The sequence below is a fragment of the Populus nigra genome, chromosome 1, assembly GCF_951802175.1.
Source record: "Populus nigra chromosome 1, ddPopNigr1.1, whole genome shotgun sequence".
Classification (NCBI taxonomy): Eukaryota; Viridiplantae; Streptophyta; class Magnoliopsida; order Malpighiales; family Salicaceae; genus Populus; species Populus nigra.
Window position 1 is genome coordinate 20,003,023 of NC_084852.1, and position 19,349 is coordinate 20,022,371.

Here is a 19,349-nt window from a genome sequence, read left to right on the forward strand (position 1 = left end):
CCTCATTCTTTTTAAATCTATCCTTTTTTTTTTATCTTTTTTTGTTGAAATTATTTTTTCAATTTTATCCCTAATTATTTTGGTTAGTTTGGAATTTGACATTATTTTTTTTTTCAAGCTTGCCTTTTATGCTATAATCTAGCATCATGATCTATGTTACAAGTTTTCAAGATTAGATCGAGTTGGCTTTAGTTGTATTTGGATCATTTTTATTTTTATTTTTATTTTTCATTTCATCCATCATCATTAGGTTCATTTGAAATTGATATTCATTATTTTTTCAACTTTCTTTTCCATTGAGTTATCCTAGTATTATATCTTGAATTATGAGTTCAACATGTTCACTATGGTTGACTGAGACCCTTTTTATATAGTTTTTGATTTTTTTAATTTCAACTTTAAATAATAGGTTAGGTTGATAATTGAGTTTTATAATTTTATTAAGTATGTTTTTTATTGGATTATCTCGATCTCACAACTAGGTTATAGACGTGGTTGCTCGAGCTAGATGATAAAAAAATTATCATTTCTCATTCCTTCATATGATGTATTTTTAAGAATTCATTTATGTGCTGGCTCGGATAGACTCGAGTCTCGGACAAACACAAGTCAATTTCTTTTGTTTTTTGTTTTTAATTATTTTCTTTTCAATTTTATCATTTGTTATTTGTTGGGAATTGTGATTCATATTTTTTTTTATCATTTAATTTTTACTTTGTTAATACATAAGATCATTGAGATATTTTAAAAATATTATAAAGATATATTTCTATAATATCAGAAAGAATTTATATTTTGTATTGAATCGTTGTTGATTTTTCCCCTCTTGATTTGTTGTCAATATTTTATTTTGTAGTCATATTATTAAATTAGCAAAGCTTACTAAATTTTTCCGAGTCAACAACTAGAATCTTAGATTAAAAAAAAAACATTTATAATATCTTGATGTTTTTTATGTAGGAAAAATAAATAAATCATCAATGCATGTTACTATCTAGTGTACCTGTATGACCTCTACTACCTTAAATGGAAAGGTAAAATAGATACGCAATTGCCTTTTTTTTTTTAACTACCAAATTAAATTATCTTTAACTATATGGTTCAGTCTATTATTTTCACCAGCTACAATATTTTGCTGAATTTTCTGCTTCTGTGGTATTTAATATTGGATTACTGGTTTTTTTTAAAATATATTTTTTTAAAATATATATAAAATAATATATATTTTTTTAAAATTTATTTTTAAAAAAATCAAATTTTGTGAAAATCATGGACGGTTGGGTCGCGGAGACAAATGATGCTTCTTCAACTAGAGCTATCATTATATTGCCAACCCCATGCACCTTCAACTAGAACAAATTTTTTTCACGAAATAACATATTTTTAAATGTAGCAATTAGAAACTGTGATATTTAATTAGTGTTATGATTACAAATATTAATATAATTTTAATTAATGTCACAGTTTTTAACTGCAATATCTTTTAATTTTCCACAAAAAATTTTATTTTCTTCTGATTTTATTTTTTTAATGATTAAAAAAGAGCAAAAATAATTAACTTATGTTTTCATGTTAGATTATACTATTCTTTTACTACACTAATATCACAAAAAAAAGGGTTTTTGCTCTAGAACTGGAATCAAGAAATCAACGGGACTGGAAATTAAGTATATAATTCTATGTTTCTCATGAAAATTTAATTGATATTGCCATTCCAACCATAACATCTAAAAATATATTGTTCCACTAAATTTTTTGCTTCTATATCATTTTGCTATTTATTTTAATTTTACATGCTAAATTCCTAATTTATCCGTTGTTTTGGGAGGGTGTCATGGAGTTTTTGCGTTGGCTTCTTCTCCTATGCTATCACCCCCACTTGCCATGGGTTCAGAAACGGGTCGGGTTTTTGCAGGGAAATGTTTTTTTTATTGTATTGTGTATAATTTTGAAACCGATTTGATAAATTGACTCAGAACTTAGTTGGTTTAAGCTTGAAATCAGGTTGGGTTAAAAAAATAAATAAAAAATTTGATTGAAAAACTTGATTACAACCTATTAATTTTTAGTTTTTTATTAAAATAATATCATTTAAATTTAAAAACATTAACAAAAATGATCTAATGATTCGATTAAAACTTGATGATCTAATTAAAATCAGGAATCCAAAACTTAAACTGGTGTCATGTCACACCTGTCTACTAAATAATGTTTGGAAACAGGGTTTAACCTGTGTTTTCAAAAAGTTTGAAATTTTTTTTTGTTAAAATTTAATATAATTTATATGTTTTGAATCGTTTTGATGTGCTAATGTTAAAAATAACTTTTAAAAAATAAAAAAATATTATTAATATATATTTTAATATAAAAAATTATGTGAAAACCATCCACGACCACCCTCCCAAACAAGTTCTGCCATATAAAATTTGCAGATTTGGACTAACACATCGACGAGCAAATCAAAACTCTCTCCTCTCTCACATCATTATTAGTGTGAAAAAAAATTCTATCTTGGCATGAAAGCTTATCAGGAGATAGGAAGATCCAATGCAATTAATTGGCGTTAAAGGGCTTAAATCCATGATTGATAAGGAAGCTGATATTATATCACATATGTCATGCACCATGCTGATCTCTCCAGGTTTCTCTCTTCCTTTCACCTCCTGAATTTGGGGATTCTTATTTTGCTTGATTTGGTTGGTGAGAAAAAAATAAGCATGAGATTTTGATTTGTTTTGAGGTGTGATATTTCTATTTCAATGATTTTGTTTGATTTTTCAGTGAGGAAAACATGGGTTTCTGGAATGTCTGAAAAATATGGTTCCAGATATTAGGGAGTTAACTTTTGCTTGAATATATCTGGCATTACCAGGTCATTAACCTTCATCTGCTACTGCTCTTCCTGAAGGCCTTGGCATGGAGCACGGCAAAGCCCAAAGGACAAACCAGTTTCTGGAATCCTTGAAATCAGAAGATGAAATGATTGTTGAAGACATGCAGCCATCAATGTTAGCCCAATATACATCAACTGCTCAAAATCTAACTGATCCTGTCACTTTGACAGCTGAGAAGAAACTCAATGTCACTCTAAAACGGGATGCTTGGTGGAATGAGTAACTTCGATGGTCAAGGGAAATTATCACTTCAAATTCTTAACCAAGAAGATGGGTTCATCCAAGTTCAGGTCTACCATCAATCTCTCTCTCACACTCTTTGTCTCTGTTGTGCATGCCTGATTGAGGTAACAAAAAAAACATTTACGTGATTATTAAAAGAAATATTTTATGTATTATCAGGTAATTAAGAGATGACTTGGCATCCATGACTTTAAATTGTGAGAACTTTTAAGTTTGCACTGGGAATTATCTTGACCATCATCTTTTATTTGTGAGCAAAAGGGTTTCTACCATCTTCCTAGGTTTACTATTGTTTATGAGCAGAATGCGCATCTTTCCAAATCAGCCTCTAATTTATTACTGCTCTTTTCTAACTAACTAGAATTTACATGAACATGTGAAATGCATACACTTAATTTAATAAAGTTCGCTTCTTAATTTGGTCTATATCATCTGCAGCCATAGTGGGATATTGCTGAAGGGTTGGACCATTTAGAGTAAATCACACCATCCTCTCTCATGAATGAAATGCTTTTGAAATAAATTGTTTCTATGTCTTATAATGGCTACTTAACATTTACAGATAACTAGAATTTCATACCCTTTGGCGAGACTTTCAAACATTTAGTAGCATATATATGTGTGTGTGTGTGTGTGGCTTTGATTTTGAAGTTACTGCAGTAGCTTCTATGCTTGGTCTTATAAACATTATGATGTCTATTTTGTTTTGCAGAATGAAACTAGGGGAATCCATGCGTCATTTTCAAGACACATCCTAACATGAACGAAGAATTATTCGCTAATGAAAGCATTTTAGGCTTGAGGGATCCCAACAGACCTTTCCCCACTGGTCAAAACAGGGATCCAGGTGTTGGACTTTGAAGTGGAGAATGCAAAGAGTCGATGAGTCGATGGTGCCCCTGACACGTGGATACAAATCTAAAGCAATAGCTTATCTGATCACTTTACACTTTCTGTTGTATGTTTTAATGCTATGTTTAATTCGTGCATATTGCAGTCGATTGCTGGCCATCTGATTCTGGAAATGAAACATATGTCAGCATTGAGTATGAAGCTTCATCAATGCTTGATCTATGAAACATTGTGATTTCAGTTCCTCTACCAGCCCTTCGAGATGCAACAAGTGTTAGGCAGATTGATGGAGAACAGAAGTAAGAATTTTGCTCCATTCTATTGTTGTTTCATTGGTGTATCAAGTTGAAATTAATTTGGTGGAGATCCATATGTTGGGTGGAGTAGAAATTGTCAATTCAAGTTTCGCTGACAGCATTTCTCTAAAAATCAGTAACATTTAACTTTGATTTCCGTTAAAGTTGCTTTGAAAAAACTAACACACCCACTTTACACTTCTATAGCGCCTTCTTTTAATCAATCAGCTATTCAACCGACACATTGTTTTCTCCAGCCTTGCAGCTTCTCGGACAGCACTTGAAGACATCACAACAACCTCTGGAATTTCTACTAAATGATGCTTCCCTTTCAAGCGCTGAGAAACACAGGCAGTCTGCATCGCCCTTCACAAAGGTCTTATTCCACAAATACTTACCACATTCTAAACATATTTTTCTGTAATTCTATCATCTGTCTCGTAGTTTTTTTACATATTGCCTTAGACACTACAACTACAATTGGGATGATAATAATTATCATATCCATTTGTTCAAAAACATCATTCACCTTTATCTCTATTGGTTTTCCCCTTTCCCTGTAGAGAAATAGACATCTGTTAAGCATGATGACGGTCTATGTCATGTTCATTTTTGCTGGAAAGCATCCACTCGACCTGATTCGAAAGCAATCAAGAAGTGAGGATAGAATCTTTGACCTCTGTTTTTGAACTCGAGACCTTTTGTTAAACCTTTTGAACCATTGGTAATTTTAAGGAAATAACTAGGCCTGGCTAGGTTTGGTAGGATAGACGTGTATAAAACCCTTTTTTTCTTATTGAAAGTGGACATAAGTTGCCCAATATGAATTCATTGCGAATCATGTACTCATGTATGCGTGTATTTTTAGACAATTTTGGTTACAAGATCAAACTACTAAATAACTTATCTTTCACATCAATTTTTCACAATTATTCCACTTCTAATCAGATTACTTTCCCTTTCTCTTTGCAGGACCTCTAAAGTAGACATAAAATTACATCAGCATTACTTTGGATCTCTCCTTTATGTACAGATTTCAGCTTCTTTTTGCTTGCTTCAACTGCAATATGCCTTTTTGCTTTGAAACTCCTTTCATGTTTATATACTAACAGAAACTCTTGCATCAGTTTATTTATGGTTTTGTATACACAAGTTCACCTTATTATAAACATCTACTTTGTATGAAACACCACTGAAGTTTTTGTAGAACAATTCTGGTGTTATGTATCCAATTGTTCCTCTTGCTGTAGTAACCGTGACAGTTTATCATCTCCCATTTAATATCATTAAATGGATAAAAAGCCAACCTAATATTTTAGAGCTAAAATCGCCATGAAATGTTAATTGTGATTCATTACATACATGATACAACTTGACCCATGTTGTGCTTAACATTGATTCTTACAGTAGTCTCTCTACATCTTCGTTGTCTGATTGAACAGGTATAACAAGTATTGACATAAATAACTACACACACACACACACATATATACACATTGCTAGAAGTGATGGTGAGGGGTTGCTTTGTGGTTGAATCTTCTATTTACTATGTAGTGTTAAATCTAGATTGTTCAATATGAGACTTGATTAAATTTTTCAACTAGGATTGTGATCTATGATCTTAAATGCACCTACACCCCTTTTCTGGTGAGGCATGCCCATGCATTCAACAAAGACTTTCAATCCTTCTTTGCTTGGAACAAATAATTTCCTCTGGAAATAGGGAACCCTACTTCGACCATCCTTCTTCTCCCAGGTGACTTTAATGTTATACAAGGCTTTAACAACTTTGGAATATGATATATGCCTGGCCTTTTTCAGTTTCTTCAGGACATTTGTACGTAATAAAAGAAAATGTTAAGTATATATAGTGTTAATAATTAAGTATGTTATATTGATGATGGTGCGTGAGGTAGCGATTATTTTTTAAAGTATTTTTTATGTATTAAAATAATAGTTTTTTTTTTAAAAAATATTTTTGATATTAATATATTAAAATAAATATTTTAAAAATATAAAAAAATTAATTTAAAAAATTATAGAACACAAATTGCGCTGCAATTCTAAATAACCTGTGAGTGTCGAGAAGAAGAAAAGGTGTTAGAAATTGTTTTCTTTGCCAACAAATTTCAACAATGATCAGTATTGCAAATGCATTATAAGACGAGGATTAAAGTAATTTTTATTAAAATAAATAAAATTTATTTTAGATATTAATATATTAAAATGAAAAAATATATAAAAAATTATTTTAAACTAAAAAAACCTAAACGTTTTAGAGGTATTAAATATGGAATTATTCATTCTCATGCCTTGGGACAATGAACAATGATTGGAGAAAGGTTCCTACCATTTTTGGCTTTATATTCTCAAATCATTGAATCAGAAAGCTATTATAACCACTGTTAGCCGTGGGGCCTCACATCTAGTTAAAATGCTATAAGAACATACAATTTTGTGATCATAGGAACATGTTATACAACTGTCATGTGCTCAAACGAAGCTCATTTTTTTAATTTTCGGTTCGAAAAAATAAATGGCAGAGAGCAAATAAATGTCGGTCCAATCAGTAGTCTTGGTGGGTCCGCAAATCGGACAACCTGGAGATCGCAACTACGAACTAAGAACCTGGCAGTTAGCCAGCCTATGCAGAAGTGGAAGAAAGCCAAATCCTTTCTTCCATTACTCCACGTCATGGTTTTACCAAACCCCCCATTTTCATCACTAGCGCGTGTACGTACTTCTCCAACAGTACACCTTCCGCCACCACTATATAATTGGTTCAAACTGACCAATCTCTTTCAAATCGCGTGGATTTAAAAATGGCGAAAATCCCTTACGCGAAAGTGATCGTATCACTACATTCCACACCCTCTCTCCCCATCTCACCTATGCGCGTGCATATACTTCACCAATGAGGTTCTCACACGAGCTAAAGCTGTACAAACCCAAGACGATCGGTTCAAACCGACCACTCTCTTTGACAGCGCGTGGGGACATTATTATTATCTGGCGTTTCTATTTTTAAAAGAAACAGGGAGGGAAATAGATTTCAATAAAAGAAAGTAAAAAAAAAACCAGCCAAAACATACTGTCTGTCTGTCCCTCTAATTCTAATCTTCTCTCTCCTCTCTCAGCAAATTACAAATCATCCCTTTTTTCCTTCTTCTTATAGCTTCGATTTCAAACCCTAATTTTTCGAATTGGTGACCTAAAAAGATGGGGTTATGGGAAGCTTTTCTCAATTGGCTACGAAGGTATAATCCTTTTATCTTTGTGCTTGTTTGGATGCTGAGAAAGTTTGGAATTTTTTTTTTTTTGCTGTTTGGTTTATTTGTAAAGATTGATTATTTGGGGAATTGTGAATTAAAAATTGGTTTCAATGGCTATTTGGGTTTTGATATTAATTGATAGGCTTACTGTCAAATTAAACCATTAATGACAAAGCTCAAATTGTTGTTTATATAATTTAATTGGGAAATCTAATGGGATTTATATGAACTTTGGATTTCTTGTCTAATTTATTTGGAGGGAGTCTGTGGAATTTGTTTTACGGGTTATTCGGTTATACGAATCATAGGATGGAATACTTGATTTTCAACACCTGGAATTAGTTTTAGTTGTTTTTCTGGGTAACCTTGGCTGCAAGAGTGGAACTATGGAGGAATTGCGAGGCTTTTGTGGTATTGCTGTTGTGGCAGTGGTTGTTGCGATTGGGAGGGTAGAAAGGTGGTGTTTTTAATGTAATTGTCATGCCATCAATTCATTAGTATGAGGTGTGTTAATTATGGTAATTATGGTGATAAAGACGGCTGTGATGATGATGAGAATAAGGGCAATGATATAGTATGAATGCACACCATATGATGATTGGATTATTATGAGCTTAAAAGTCTTCAGTTTAGCTTCTCTAAAGCTCCATGAACCTGATACCATGAATTTTTGAACTGGAGCAGCATTGATTTGTGAAGGAAGAAAACCGACAGCATCAATTGCCATTGTTGTTAAAAAATTTTAGAAAATTTGAAGCTGTAATGTTATGGCTGTACTGAATTATAGAAAAAATTTCATTAGTGTGAAAAAAGGAAAGATGGTGTTAGGTAGCATGTTGGCAGCCTTGTCATTTGGGTCTGTTTGGTAGCATGGTGAGGTGTGGTTGAAACTACTTGTTCCAATCACAGTTTTGAAAGTGTTTGGTTAATTAACACACACCACAGTTTTGCATAATTTCACTGAAAACTCTCTTTAAAACTTGGTTAAGAAAAAGCTGTCATTTTATAGCTTTTTTAAACCTATTTATTCAAACCGTAACCGCAAAAGCTACAACAGTACACACTTGTAGTGTCTCGTTGTTCCACACTGTTTTTTTCCTTGCTTTCAAGTCTTGTTTATTCTTCTATCTGATTTTTCATGTGGAGAGACAATCAGAAAAAGTTCCACTTGTATTGAACAGATTACTGATTCTTAAGATAATCGAAAAGATTTTGATACTCAAGTCATGTACCCTTCTGCTTGAATTTCATTTATTTTTACAGCTGCTCCTATGAAAAAAATATTCTGTGAGAACTTTAAACCATGCTGTTTCTGCTGGCCTTTTCGCTCTTATTCTTTTTGGATGGGCTTTAAAGATTTTTTTCTGTACGGAAAGTTGACTTTTGTGAAGCCTTCTGCTTTAAGGCAGATTGTTCATTTGTATTTGATTGTCTGTATCTCCAATATTGAGATGGATGGCATGAACGTTCATTCTTGGATTGAGAGTTTCTCTATATTTATTGCCAGGCTGTCTGGGTTGAAATGAACACAGTTATCTTTGCTGCTCATCTTTTCCGTTGGTTTCTAACCTGGAGAGACTTTTACACATAATTGAATCTTTCTATCTAACCTGTTTTCTCTAATGTGTTTATAGTCTCTTTTTCAAGCAAGAAATGGAGCTGTCTCTTATAGGACTTCAGAATGCTGGGAAAACTTCTCTTGTAAATGTTATCGCTGTAAGTAAAAGTTCTTGTGAGAGTTGTGATATATATTTTATATGCTTCTCTTCTACTTTGGTTTTGATGCTGATGGCTGTATTTTTGTTTCTGGCTTGTTGATTCTAGACTGGTGGATATAGCGAAGACATGATCCCAACAGTATGCCATTATCTCAAAAATTGTCATTCCATTATGAGGAAAATTATACTTGAGAAGCTTTCAATCAAATTGCAATTTTTTTTTTATATCATGATGATGTTAATCCTATTGACATTTTAGTCACCTCTTTTTTCCTACAGGTTGGATTTAACATGAGGAAGGTTACAAAAGGCAATGTCACAATAAAGTTGTGGGATCTTGGAGGTCAACCAAGGTTCCGCAGTATGTGGGAGAGATATTGTCGCGCAGTTTCAGCCATTGTGTATGTCTCACACTTTTTAATATTCTTATAAAACTGTCTTCGAACTTGGGAAATCTTATTATACTAGTTTTAAAAATGGCCATTGCTTATTATTAATTACAGAGGACATTTTGTATTTTATTTTGTTCTTTTGTTTGTTTCCCTATGTGAAATAAAACATGTGTTTTGTTGGTCTTTTAGTGGATATTAATCTCCCATAGAATTTGCTGGTCATTTTTTAAGTGCTTTTATAGTGTCATTGGAAGGGATTTTGGACTTATAGAAGATCCTATTCATACAGTGCCCTAAATAAAAGAGTTGCAATTTCACGTTGGCCTTTCATTTACTTCATGGTTTATGTTTATCCCACTCTTTCTGTTGCATCTGCACCTCTGTATTTCAAAGCTAAGCATGTGGATTACAATGTACCATTTTAGTTGTGTGGGGGCTGCAAACTAGTTAAATTAGTGAATGTTGTTGCACATGGTGAAGATTTGTTTGTGGATAAGATGTCTTCTGCATTCAACTGTCTGGTAAATGAGCTTAGTAATTTATTTACTTGTTTTCTCTTATTTTCTTGCAGATATGTCGTGGATGCCGCTGATTTTGATAATTTATCTGTCTCGAGAAGTGAACTTCACGATCTTTTAAGTAAACCCTCTCTGAGTGGTATCCCTTTGCTGGTACTGGGAAATAAGATTGACAAACCAGGAGCCTTGTCCAAGGAAGATTTCATGGAACAAATGTAAGCTTCAACTAAATATCTTAAGATCCATTTAGGAGGCTTGTCAAACGCTTTTGTATTATCAGTTTTCAGAGCATTTTATGATGGTAAGAATAATGTTATTCTGTGCAGGGGGCTTAAGTCCATCACCGACAGAGAAGTATGCTGCTACGTGATCTCATGCAAGAACTCAACCAACATCGACACAGTTATTGACTGGCTTGTAAAACATTCAAAATCGAAGACTTGAGCATCAGTTCCTGTACTTTTCACTGTCGCAGTTATGATTTTGAGTTGCTCATTTTCATTTTATTTTTTAAAATTGTCCGCTATGTGTAACTGGGCTATCGATGTCTGACCATTGTCTTTAATTTCTCCTTGTGGCCTAGTCATTGCACGTATCATTTGAGTTCACATCCAAGTTTTATTGACTCGCCAGCGTGCTGTTTGGTTGCATACTGGTTTGATTTTTATATGTGAATATTAATCAATTGGTGTGATTTCCGAATGCAAACTTGCTACTCCATAGTGGTTTTGAATGGAATAATGGATTTTGCTAATGTCGTCAGTTTTGTATTTCTTTGAGGTGCTGGTACTTGCCTTGAGCTGATGGTTGTATATTCCCTGTGGAATAGTCGCTGTCTTCACCTATTTTTGGCTGCGGTCTAAACTCTGAACACCCACGGCCTCATGCAAGTTGAAGGACTCGTAAAAAGGTTTGATTGTAAAGAAATCATGCCACAAATATAACAAATCTATTTTGAGGGCAGTTGATTTTCGCCAAACAACATCTACTATCTTAACTGGTGTCTTTCTCGATTGAAAGAAGTAGCTTTCTTGTTCAGCGGCAAGGATTTTTATGTGAGTGGGGCGGTAATTATGACTTCCTAGAGATCGTTTACGTTGGGTTTAATTATTATATTTAGGGCATGTTTGTTTCTGCGTTTCAAAAGCGTTTTTGATAAAATTTAAATTTTTTTTATTTTTTTTATTAACTTCAAATTAATATGTTTTTAGTGTTTTCAAATCATTTTAATGTGCTGATGTCAAAAATAATTTTTAAAAAATAAAAAAATATCATTGGCATGTATTTTAGCACGAAAAGTTATTTAAAAAGCAATCACAACCACACTGCCAAACAAACCCTTAAATGATCCTAGTTTGCATTAGAAGCCAATGTTAGAGTGGCTTTGCTTGGCCCTTGTGTCCTCATTATCTAGTTTAACCTAGGTTTTTTATTTGAAATTAATTTTTTAGTGTTTCTAAATTATTTTAATATATTAATATTAAAAATAAATTTTAAAAAATAAAAAATATATTATTTTAATATATTTTTAAACAAAAAATACTTGAATGAATAATTTTTATCATGTTTCCTTTAAAGCTGGTACCCTCTTGATTATAAAGCATGGTACTGGGCCTACCTTTTATTTAACTATTGCTTTATAAGTACAAATTAACCTAGTACTATAAAAACTGTAGCATTCGAAAGTGGTGTCTTTTACCATTCTAAAATGGAAAAACTAGTTATTTGAACATCGTAGATCAAATATTTTTTTTAAAAAAATAGTATATATATTAATTTTTTTTATGTGTTTTTATAAATAAAAAAATATATAAATAAAAAAACTCATACATATATATAATCAAAAAAATAAAAAATTATGTGGGTTAATATATGGCGGAAAAGTCATTAACAATAACTAAAAAAATAAAAATAAAACAGATATAAATTAAGATATTTAATCTCGTAAGATGAGATATCTATTTAAATATGCTTGCTGAATTTATTTATTAAAATTATTTTTTTATTCAGTTAAATGAATATAGAAATAAATACACAAATTAAATTGATTGGATAAAATAAATATTATGCAAGACTTCATATATTAAAAATATTATCTAAAAGTAAATATTTTTTATTTTCAAAAATAAAATTAATCTATATAAGAGATTAAAAAAAATTATAGATGAATCAGCATAATCTTTTAAAAAACTAAATACACATAACATCATTAAAAAAATCTCTATCTAAAAATTGTTAAATAAAAAGAAAAACAAATCATTGAGGTGAGATATTAATTCAAATATAATTTTAAAGATTATTTAAGAAAAAAACATTAAAAAACATATTAATTAAAAAAGTAATATTAGATAAAAAAACAATATGTATGTTTTGGCTTAACTCGTCATACTTATGCTCTTAATCATAGACTCAACCAGCTTTAATAATTTTTTAAAATTTATATTAAACCTTTTTTAAAAAAAAAGAGGACAAAAAAACATCCCGGACTCATGGTGCAATGAGCCTGGTTCATTGTAAGGAAAAGTCGAGGCGCGTAGGCGAGCCTTCAAGCTCTCAGGCTCTCAGGTTTGGTTTTATTTTTTTATATTTTAAAAGAATGTTATATATATATATGGATGACATGTCATCCGCGAGGCCAGATTCCGGCCACCTAGTGGTGGCAATGCTTTTTTTGTCCAAAACATCTAATTTTTAAGCCATTTCAACAAAAAATAAAACCTCACGTATTCCTTTGAAATATCCATAAATTAGTCAATCAACTTAAAATACATAAAAAAATAGTTCAAAAATACAAAATTAAATCGAGTTAGATTTATCTTTCTCGGTCTAGATCTATTTTTTAGACAGCATTGAGGTTTTAAATAACCACCATCATGCTCCTCTCATCTTATGAAATCGGTGAACACTAAAAAAACCCGTTTTAGTAGTTGGAAATGGCTTGAATGACGACTTTCTCTCTCATCATCGAAATCTAGCAACTCCTCTCTCTCTCTCTCTTGTCTTTCTAACTAGGGACTGAAAAATACTATAAATAAACTTTTATACAAAAATTGATTTTTGTGAAATCTAAAGGGATATAAATTATATAATTTGCATTGTTTTTAAAGTTTGAGAACCTAAGTGTATTAAAAAAACTTTTTGACACACTATCTATGTTTGACGTTCTTTTTTATTTTGATCCCTCTCATTTCAATTCCACAATTATCTAAGAGATCAAAAGTAATTGGCATGCAATTAGGATTAAATTATTTAAAATAAAATTTTAAAAATCAAAATAAATTATTAAAAAATACATGATGTATACACAGTGTTTTATAAGTGTATAAACAATATTGACTCATCCGTGTTTAGTCCACGTGTTTTAGTATTTTAGTTAGTTTTGGTAAAATAACATTGGCTAGAAAAGTATTAGGGAAGTTTAAACACAACCACGAACAACTATTGTAATTGTCTCAAAATACATTTTTTATTTAAATTAATTAATTTGAACAAAAATTAATTTAAAATTTTATAAAGATTTAATAATGAAGAGGTTCAATATATATATATATATATATATATATATATATATATATATATATATATATATATAAGAAAAAATAAAATAATACGACGTAAGAGAGAAATGATAAATAAATGAGTCATTGAAGATATGTTAGGAATTTGTTCTCGACACACTTGATATTATTAAAAAGATGAGACGATTATAATCCTATCTTACAATTTTGTTTGATAATCTTCTAAAATATAATTAAAATTATCTTATTGAGTTCTGTCTGAATACCTGTCGAGAACAGATTCTCGGTGCATCATCGGATACGTTTTTTTTCTTCCTCCTTTCTCTCTCCTATTATATCATCTGATCTCCTCTCCCTCTTTCTTAATACGTTGAACCAACGCTGACATCTCCCATGGAACGTATTCAAGCTATGCCTGTATAGTAATTACAAACTCTTTACCCTCACACTCTCTCCCCCTGGCTTAATAATTGTAGAGTATGATCATTGAGTAGGCAAATTAAAGGTATGACAAGCGAAACCTTGTAGTGATAATTTGTGGGTTTTCGTTAGCTATGTAGCTATGTAGGTTTACTGTCGTCAAAGATTGTTCTGTTTATAAAGATAATACTGGGCAACTCTTTGAAGCTTCTGGGTTGCAGCCTTTTCCATGTTAAGCTGCACGACTCTTTTTTCTGGGTTTTGTTTTTGTGTAATTTTTAATTGAAAAACCTTTTTTTTTTTTTTGTTTGGTGTCAGTTGTAATGTTGGATTAGATGCCTGGCTGCATATTCTTTTATGTTCTTTTTTTCCCATGTATTTTTTCCCTCATGTTGTGGCTGTTGTGAATTTGTTGTTTTATGTTTCATGCTGGATGTCGTAGTTTACCTGACTTTGTGACTGATGGTTGTCTTGCCATTTATACTCGACCATTTCTTTTTAATAGAACATCAAATCAGGGTCAGCAAACTAAAAGTTCGTTGGCATGCTCTGTGAAGTTCCATCAACTTCATTACTGTCTGTGTTTTGGCAGACGGGTTGGGCAAAATAGAGGGCCTTTTGGACCTAATCAGGCTACAGGTTATGTTCTTTTACGAAGCCTAAATTTTATCGTGTTGTTTCAAGACAGTGTCCAGTTCATTTTTGTCACCCTTGCAGTCCATTCCATGTCATATTTTGGTGCTGTAGTAAATCAGACACTTGTCAATGTTGTTATTTTTCTGGAATCATTAACCAATCAAATCTGCAGTGGAGCTTCTCTTCTAAAATGATTTTTGCACCTGAACATGAATAGTGTGCTGTAAAATAATGTCTCTGGTTTCTTCTTGCATGCCCATCTCAGCAGTCATCTCTATCTATTTATTCTTTGTGGGCTGAGTTGGGATTTAATTCTCTGTGTTTCTTTAATTATTCTGTAAATATTGAGGTAACCAAAAAATTCTGGTCTCATCCTGTCATGAATAGCATGATTCCAATGGGGCATTCCGAAAATTAAACTCTGGAACCTCTTGCACCCAAAGCAAGAAGCATACCACTAGACCAAATGCCATCTATGATCCAGGAAAGCAAAACCTATATGGCCCTTTAATTCCTGAAACAGGAAAATGGGCCGTTATATGCTGGGATTGGTTGCTTTGCACCCGACCTGAGAATTTACTCGATTCACTTTGGATCATCTAACCACATATTTTCTTATTCACTAACTGAATCAGACACTTTCTTGATTCTTAAACTATGATTTATATCAATGAAGGTTCCTCATATGATTTTCTTTTCCTTCTGCACATTAACAGGGTCTACTGCATTGAGTAGAATGTTGCCAAAACAGAAAAACTTATGTTATACAATGTGTTGATGGAAAGCATATAGATCGTTGACATCAAACTATATATCCTAACGTTTTAGTTATTTGGCAAGACTGAGCTGACTGTAAATTTGGCAGAAAGCCAATCACTGAGATTTCTTGCCCAACAGACTGAACCTTTTGATGTGTAGATATACATGCTGACTTTCAAATTCTTTCCCGTGGTCTAGCATGTCCTCTTGCATTAATTGTAGCTTTGGGTATGTTTCTGTTCTCTTATTTTGTCATGTCAATTGAGTTACTGAACGCATTGCATCAAATTGATGCTTACACCATTTGGCAGGTTCAGGTAAATGACTTCTCTCCAATGTCTGAAGCTAGTGACAGTTGTGAACCTAGCTTGCATTCCTTGATTTCAGCGGAGTCTACTTATTTATTGATCATTTTATTGGTAATCAATCTTACCAGAAAAAAATATGCATCTAGATTTCTTTAAAATATTATGTTCTACTATTAGAGTGGACTTTAGGTTCTTTGCTAAAATATCTGAACCTGCATGGGACCAAAAACTATATGGACTTTTAACTTCCTGGGAACCAAAGATTTACATTAATCATTAAATATTGTTCTTTAGCTCATCACGCATGATGCAGGCATAACTCTAGCTTCTAAACCTTGCTGGGTTGTTTGTTGACATGCATTTTCGTACCATCTTGAAGGGTTGAGACTGGTCGTTCTGCATTGATTGACGAGGCTACAGGTATATTTCTTGATTTTACTACTTGATTTAATGATCGAATGCTTTTATATGTACAAAGTCAATTCCTTGGAGAGAGTTTTGGAATTTTCACATTGCAGTGCAGTTGACTTTGAGAAAGATCATGGAGTCAAATTATTTAAATTAATATTGGAAACCTACCCCTGAAAAATAATATGCTGGCAATAACAAATCAGGTTTCACATGAGTTCTTAAGGCCAAAAAACAGTATGAAACTGGGGCATTCCGAGAATCGAACTCGGGACCTCTCGCACCCAAAGCGAGAATCATACCACTAGACCAAATGCCCATTTCCTGACTTTCTTTTCTTTAATTTGTAATTAATCTGTTAATCAACTAGACCAAGGAAAAATCATGCTAAGCAACTAAAATTCTTTTAGAGGGATGCCAAGTGTCATCAGTCTTTTTTTTCTTTCTTGAATGAAGTTGAATCTGTGTGAATGAAGTTTCTCATTAGATGGCTTGCTGTTGATGCAATGCAACATGTTTTAAATATGGGGTAGGGATGAAATGGCTATGCATCACTACAATGTCTATACATTTGATTGTGTGTGTTAGTGCTGCCATTTGGTTGGGTTTAGTGTTTACTTAACCCTGCCAAATGGGCTTCTTTTTCCTGATAAATGAGGTGAGATTGTGCCATTACAGTTTTTTTTTGTTTTTCCTGTCCTTTGATAGTTACCATGAGAATTGATTTTAGGTTAGTTTCCTTGGCTAAAATATTTCAAACTGGAATGTATCATGGGAACTAAAGAATTAATTAGCAAAATTTGCAAAAAACATGGGGCATTCCGAGAATTGAACTCGGGACCTCTCGCACCCTAAGCGAGAATCATACCACTAGACCAAATGCCCGTTTGCTGATGTTCTCTCTGGGTGTTTGTCTAATTATTTACTGTGTTACGTTCATGTGAAATATGGGTAGTGGTTCAAAAGTCTCTGGTCTCTTGGTCTTTTATTCAATGCATTTTTTTAATCTTTATTGTCACTTTCCTGGTCGGTTTGGGTGTAAAGGCTTTTTAAAGGTAATTTCCACCGTTTAGATGAACTGGAACTCAGATCTACATGTGGTAATTATACTGAATACTTGTCATGTTTGATGCAGGGATATTTCTGGTTTGACCACCTTGTCATTAACATCCACAGCTAATCTATTTTTAAAACTATCTTGTCAGGAAACTAATATATCTGCAGATCAAAATATTATATCATTGTTTTCATGTTGTTGTCTTGCTACATTTCAGGATGGATAAAAAAAATTGTCATATGGTTAGAAATAATAACTTGGGACCTCTCGCATCCAAAGGGAGAATCATGCGGCTAGACCAAATGCCCAGTTGGTGATACTCATCATGCGAAATTTCTGCTACTAATGCATTTGCAAGCTTGAAGGTTTAGATCTCAGTTTGTCCTGGTGTCAGTCTTACTGCCAGAATTATAAGGGAAAATGCACAATCATTTTTATTGAGGAATTGAACTTCCGCTTGAAATGTGTTTTTGTCCATTCTGGCAGGGTCAGAGGCTAATGGTCTTGCATTGATTGCCGTGTCCGAAGGTGTGTTTCTAGACTTTCTATCTTGATTTCTTGACCAAATGCTTATTTGCTTACCTATTCCACAATCTTTTCCAAAAAAAAAAATTATGTACGGTCTTGGAACTTTCCTATTGTAGTGCGGTTGACTTTGGGAAAGATCACGGGACCAACGCCAAACTGCGTAAAAAATGATAAGCGTGTCGATACTGAGTTCTTAAAACCAAAAAACAGGATGACAGTGGGGCATTCCGAGAATCGAACTCGGGACCTCTCGCACCCAAAGCGAGAATCATACCACTAGACCAAATGCCCAATTTGTGAGTGTTTATCATCTACTTTTAAATTATGTGCACGTAACGTTTTCCTTGTGTACAAAATTCACCCGACTAATTCAATTAATCTGTATAATTTTTCATCTTTGTTTCCAAACTCAACTCCCATGACACTGTCAATCACATTGTATAGTAATAAATGCATTTGTTATTTCTAATTTATTGGTTGCTATCAACACCAGAAATCTTGCAATTAATATTTCTCACCTTGATTCATGAGAGCTAAGGATTACGAATTTAATTACTCTAGGTCTTCCAAACATAGTTGATAGTTGATACAAAAGAATGGCATCAGCCACGACTTTTTACTGAAAGCATAGGAAACTGAAATACAAGTTGGCGTCCTCATTAGAGAAATTAATTCAAATCTACATCAAATCTGCAGGGAAAGTAGTGGCTTATACAAGGTTAGAGAAGACGATGCAACAAAAAAATTAGAGAAATGGGTTGCGGTGTTTCAATGTGCTTTGATGAGGAGGCCAGTTTTGTCCAAGAATTTAAATGGTAATAAGCAACCACCGTTACATTATTTTGAGTTACTCATAACTTATGAGTTAGTACAGTTGATTAAAGTTTTTTTTTTTGTTTTTTTGTAGTTGATTTTTTAAAATTTTATCATTCAATATTAAATTCATTAGGGATTAGACTTTATAATTTATTTTGGTTTGTGTTCTATAAGGTTATCATGATCCTGGAATATGGTGGGCTAATAAAATCCACACTATAACATTTTTGCAGTCGTTTTTTTTTTTATAAAAAATGATCCCATATGCCTCGAAATAACAAGATTTAATGACATTACTTACCTCATTGTCGGGAATGCATCTTTGAAATATTTGATCAGGACAATACTTGAGTAAGTAAGGATCATCCCAATAAAAGTTCTTCATTTCACTTAAAAACTTACTTTTATCTTGGATACTTTAATGAGCTGTCAAATTTCATGTAGCAAGAAAATTGATAATATTAGCAAACCAAGACATTGTAATAATAAAGAATAAATATTCATTAGAAAAGTAATTATTGATTGGTGTGATGTTAAATGTTGATTCCATTATCAATCTTGACACTACCTTTTCAAACACATGAGAACTAAGTAATTATTCATGTGAAGTCTACTATTTGGTTGTTTTATTTTAAAAGAACCATCGTCAAATATTAAGAATTAAATTTCATGATTTTTTTGACTCAAACTATATTTTTATTGGTTGTTCGAGTT

The 19,349-nt window shown here is 32.4% G+C and overlaps 1 protein-coding gene, 2 long non-coding RNA genes and 3 other non-coding genes across 22 annotated transcripts; 3 read left to right on the forward strand and 3 right to left on the reverse strand.

Moving 5' to 3' along the window:
* Nucleotides 1-2,427: 2,427 nt before the first annotated feature.
* Nucleotides 2,428-5,497, forward strand: LOC133701711 (uncharacterized). 3 transcript variants are annotated; one of them, XR_009843609.1, is made up of 5 exons: nt 2,428-2,641; nt 2,782-3,184; nt 3,850-4,288; nt 4,543-4,661; nt 5,258-5,497. It is a non-coding gene; the product is annotated as an uncharacterized LOC133701711 (long non-coding RNA). The 3 variants fall into 3 exon arrangements; XR_009843607.1 differs by having other exon boundaries at nt 2,873-3,184; XR_009843608.1 differs by having other exon boundaries at nt 2,909-3,184.
* Nucleotides 5,498-7,346: 1,849 nt separating this feature from the next.
* On the forward strand, nt 7,347-10,939 carry LOC133688567 (ADP-ribosylation factor-like protein 8a). The gene is made up of 6 exons (XM_062108090.1): nt 7,347-7,542; nt 9,192-9,273; nt 9,382-9,414; nt 9,555-9,676; nt 10,239-10,400; nt 10,512-10,939. Exons 1-6 carry the CDS (start codon nt 7,505-7,507, stop codon nt 10,627-10,629), a joined length of 555 nt encoding a protein of 184 aa, XP_061964074.1. The 5' UTR covers nt 7,347-7,504; the 3' UTR covers nt 10,630-10,939.
* Nucleotides 10,940-13,859: 2,920 nt separating this feature from the next.
* On the forward strand, nt 13,860-18,841 carry LOC133695246 (uncharacterized). Of its 15 annotated transcripts, none has more exons than XR_009842413.1 (5): nt 13,861-16,246; nt 17,509-17,680; nt 17,778-17,819; nt 17,936-18,115; nt 18,516-18,841. It is a non-coding gene; the product is annotated as an uncharacterized LOC133695246 (long non-coding RNA). The 15 variants fall into 15 exon arrangements; XR_009842422.1 differs by having other exon boundaries at nt 13,861-15,746; nt 15,830-15,937; nt 16,206-16,246; nt 17,509-18,115; nt 18,516-18,839; XR_009842404.1 differs by having other exon boundaries at nt 13,862-16,246; nt 17,509-17,656; nt 18,516-18,838.
* On the reverse strand, nt 16,482-16,553 carry TRNAP-UGG (transfer RNA proline (anticodon UGG)). The gene has a single exon. It is a non-coding gene; the product is annotated as a tRNA-Pro (tRNA).
* TRNAP-AGG (transfer RNA proline (anticodon AGG)) lies at nt 17,048-17,119 on the reverse strand. Its single transcript has one exon. It is a non-coding gene; the product is annotated as a tRNA-Pro (tRNA).
* On the reverse strand, nt 18,039-18,110 carry TRNAP-UGG (transfer RNA proline (anticodon UGG)). Its single transcript has one exon. It is a non-coding gene; the product is annotated as a tRNA-Pro (tRNA).
* Nucleotides 18,842-19,349: the final 508 nt, after the last annotated feature.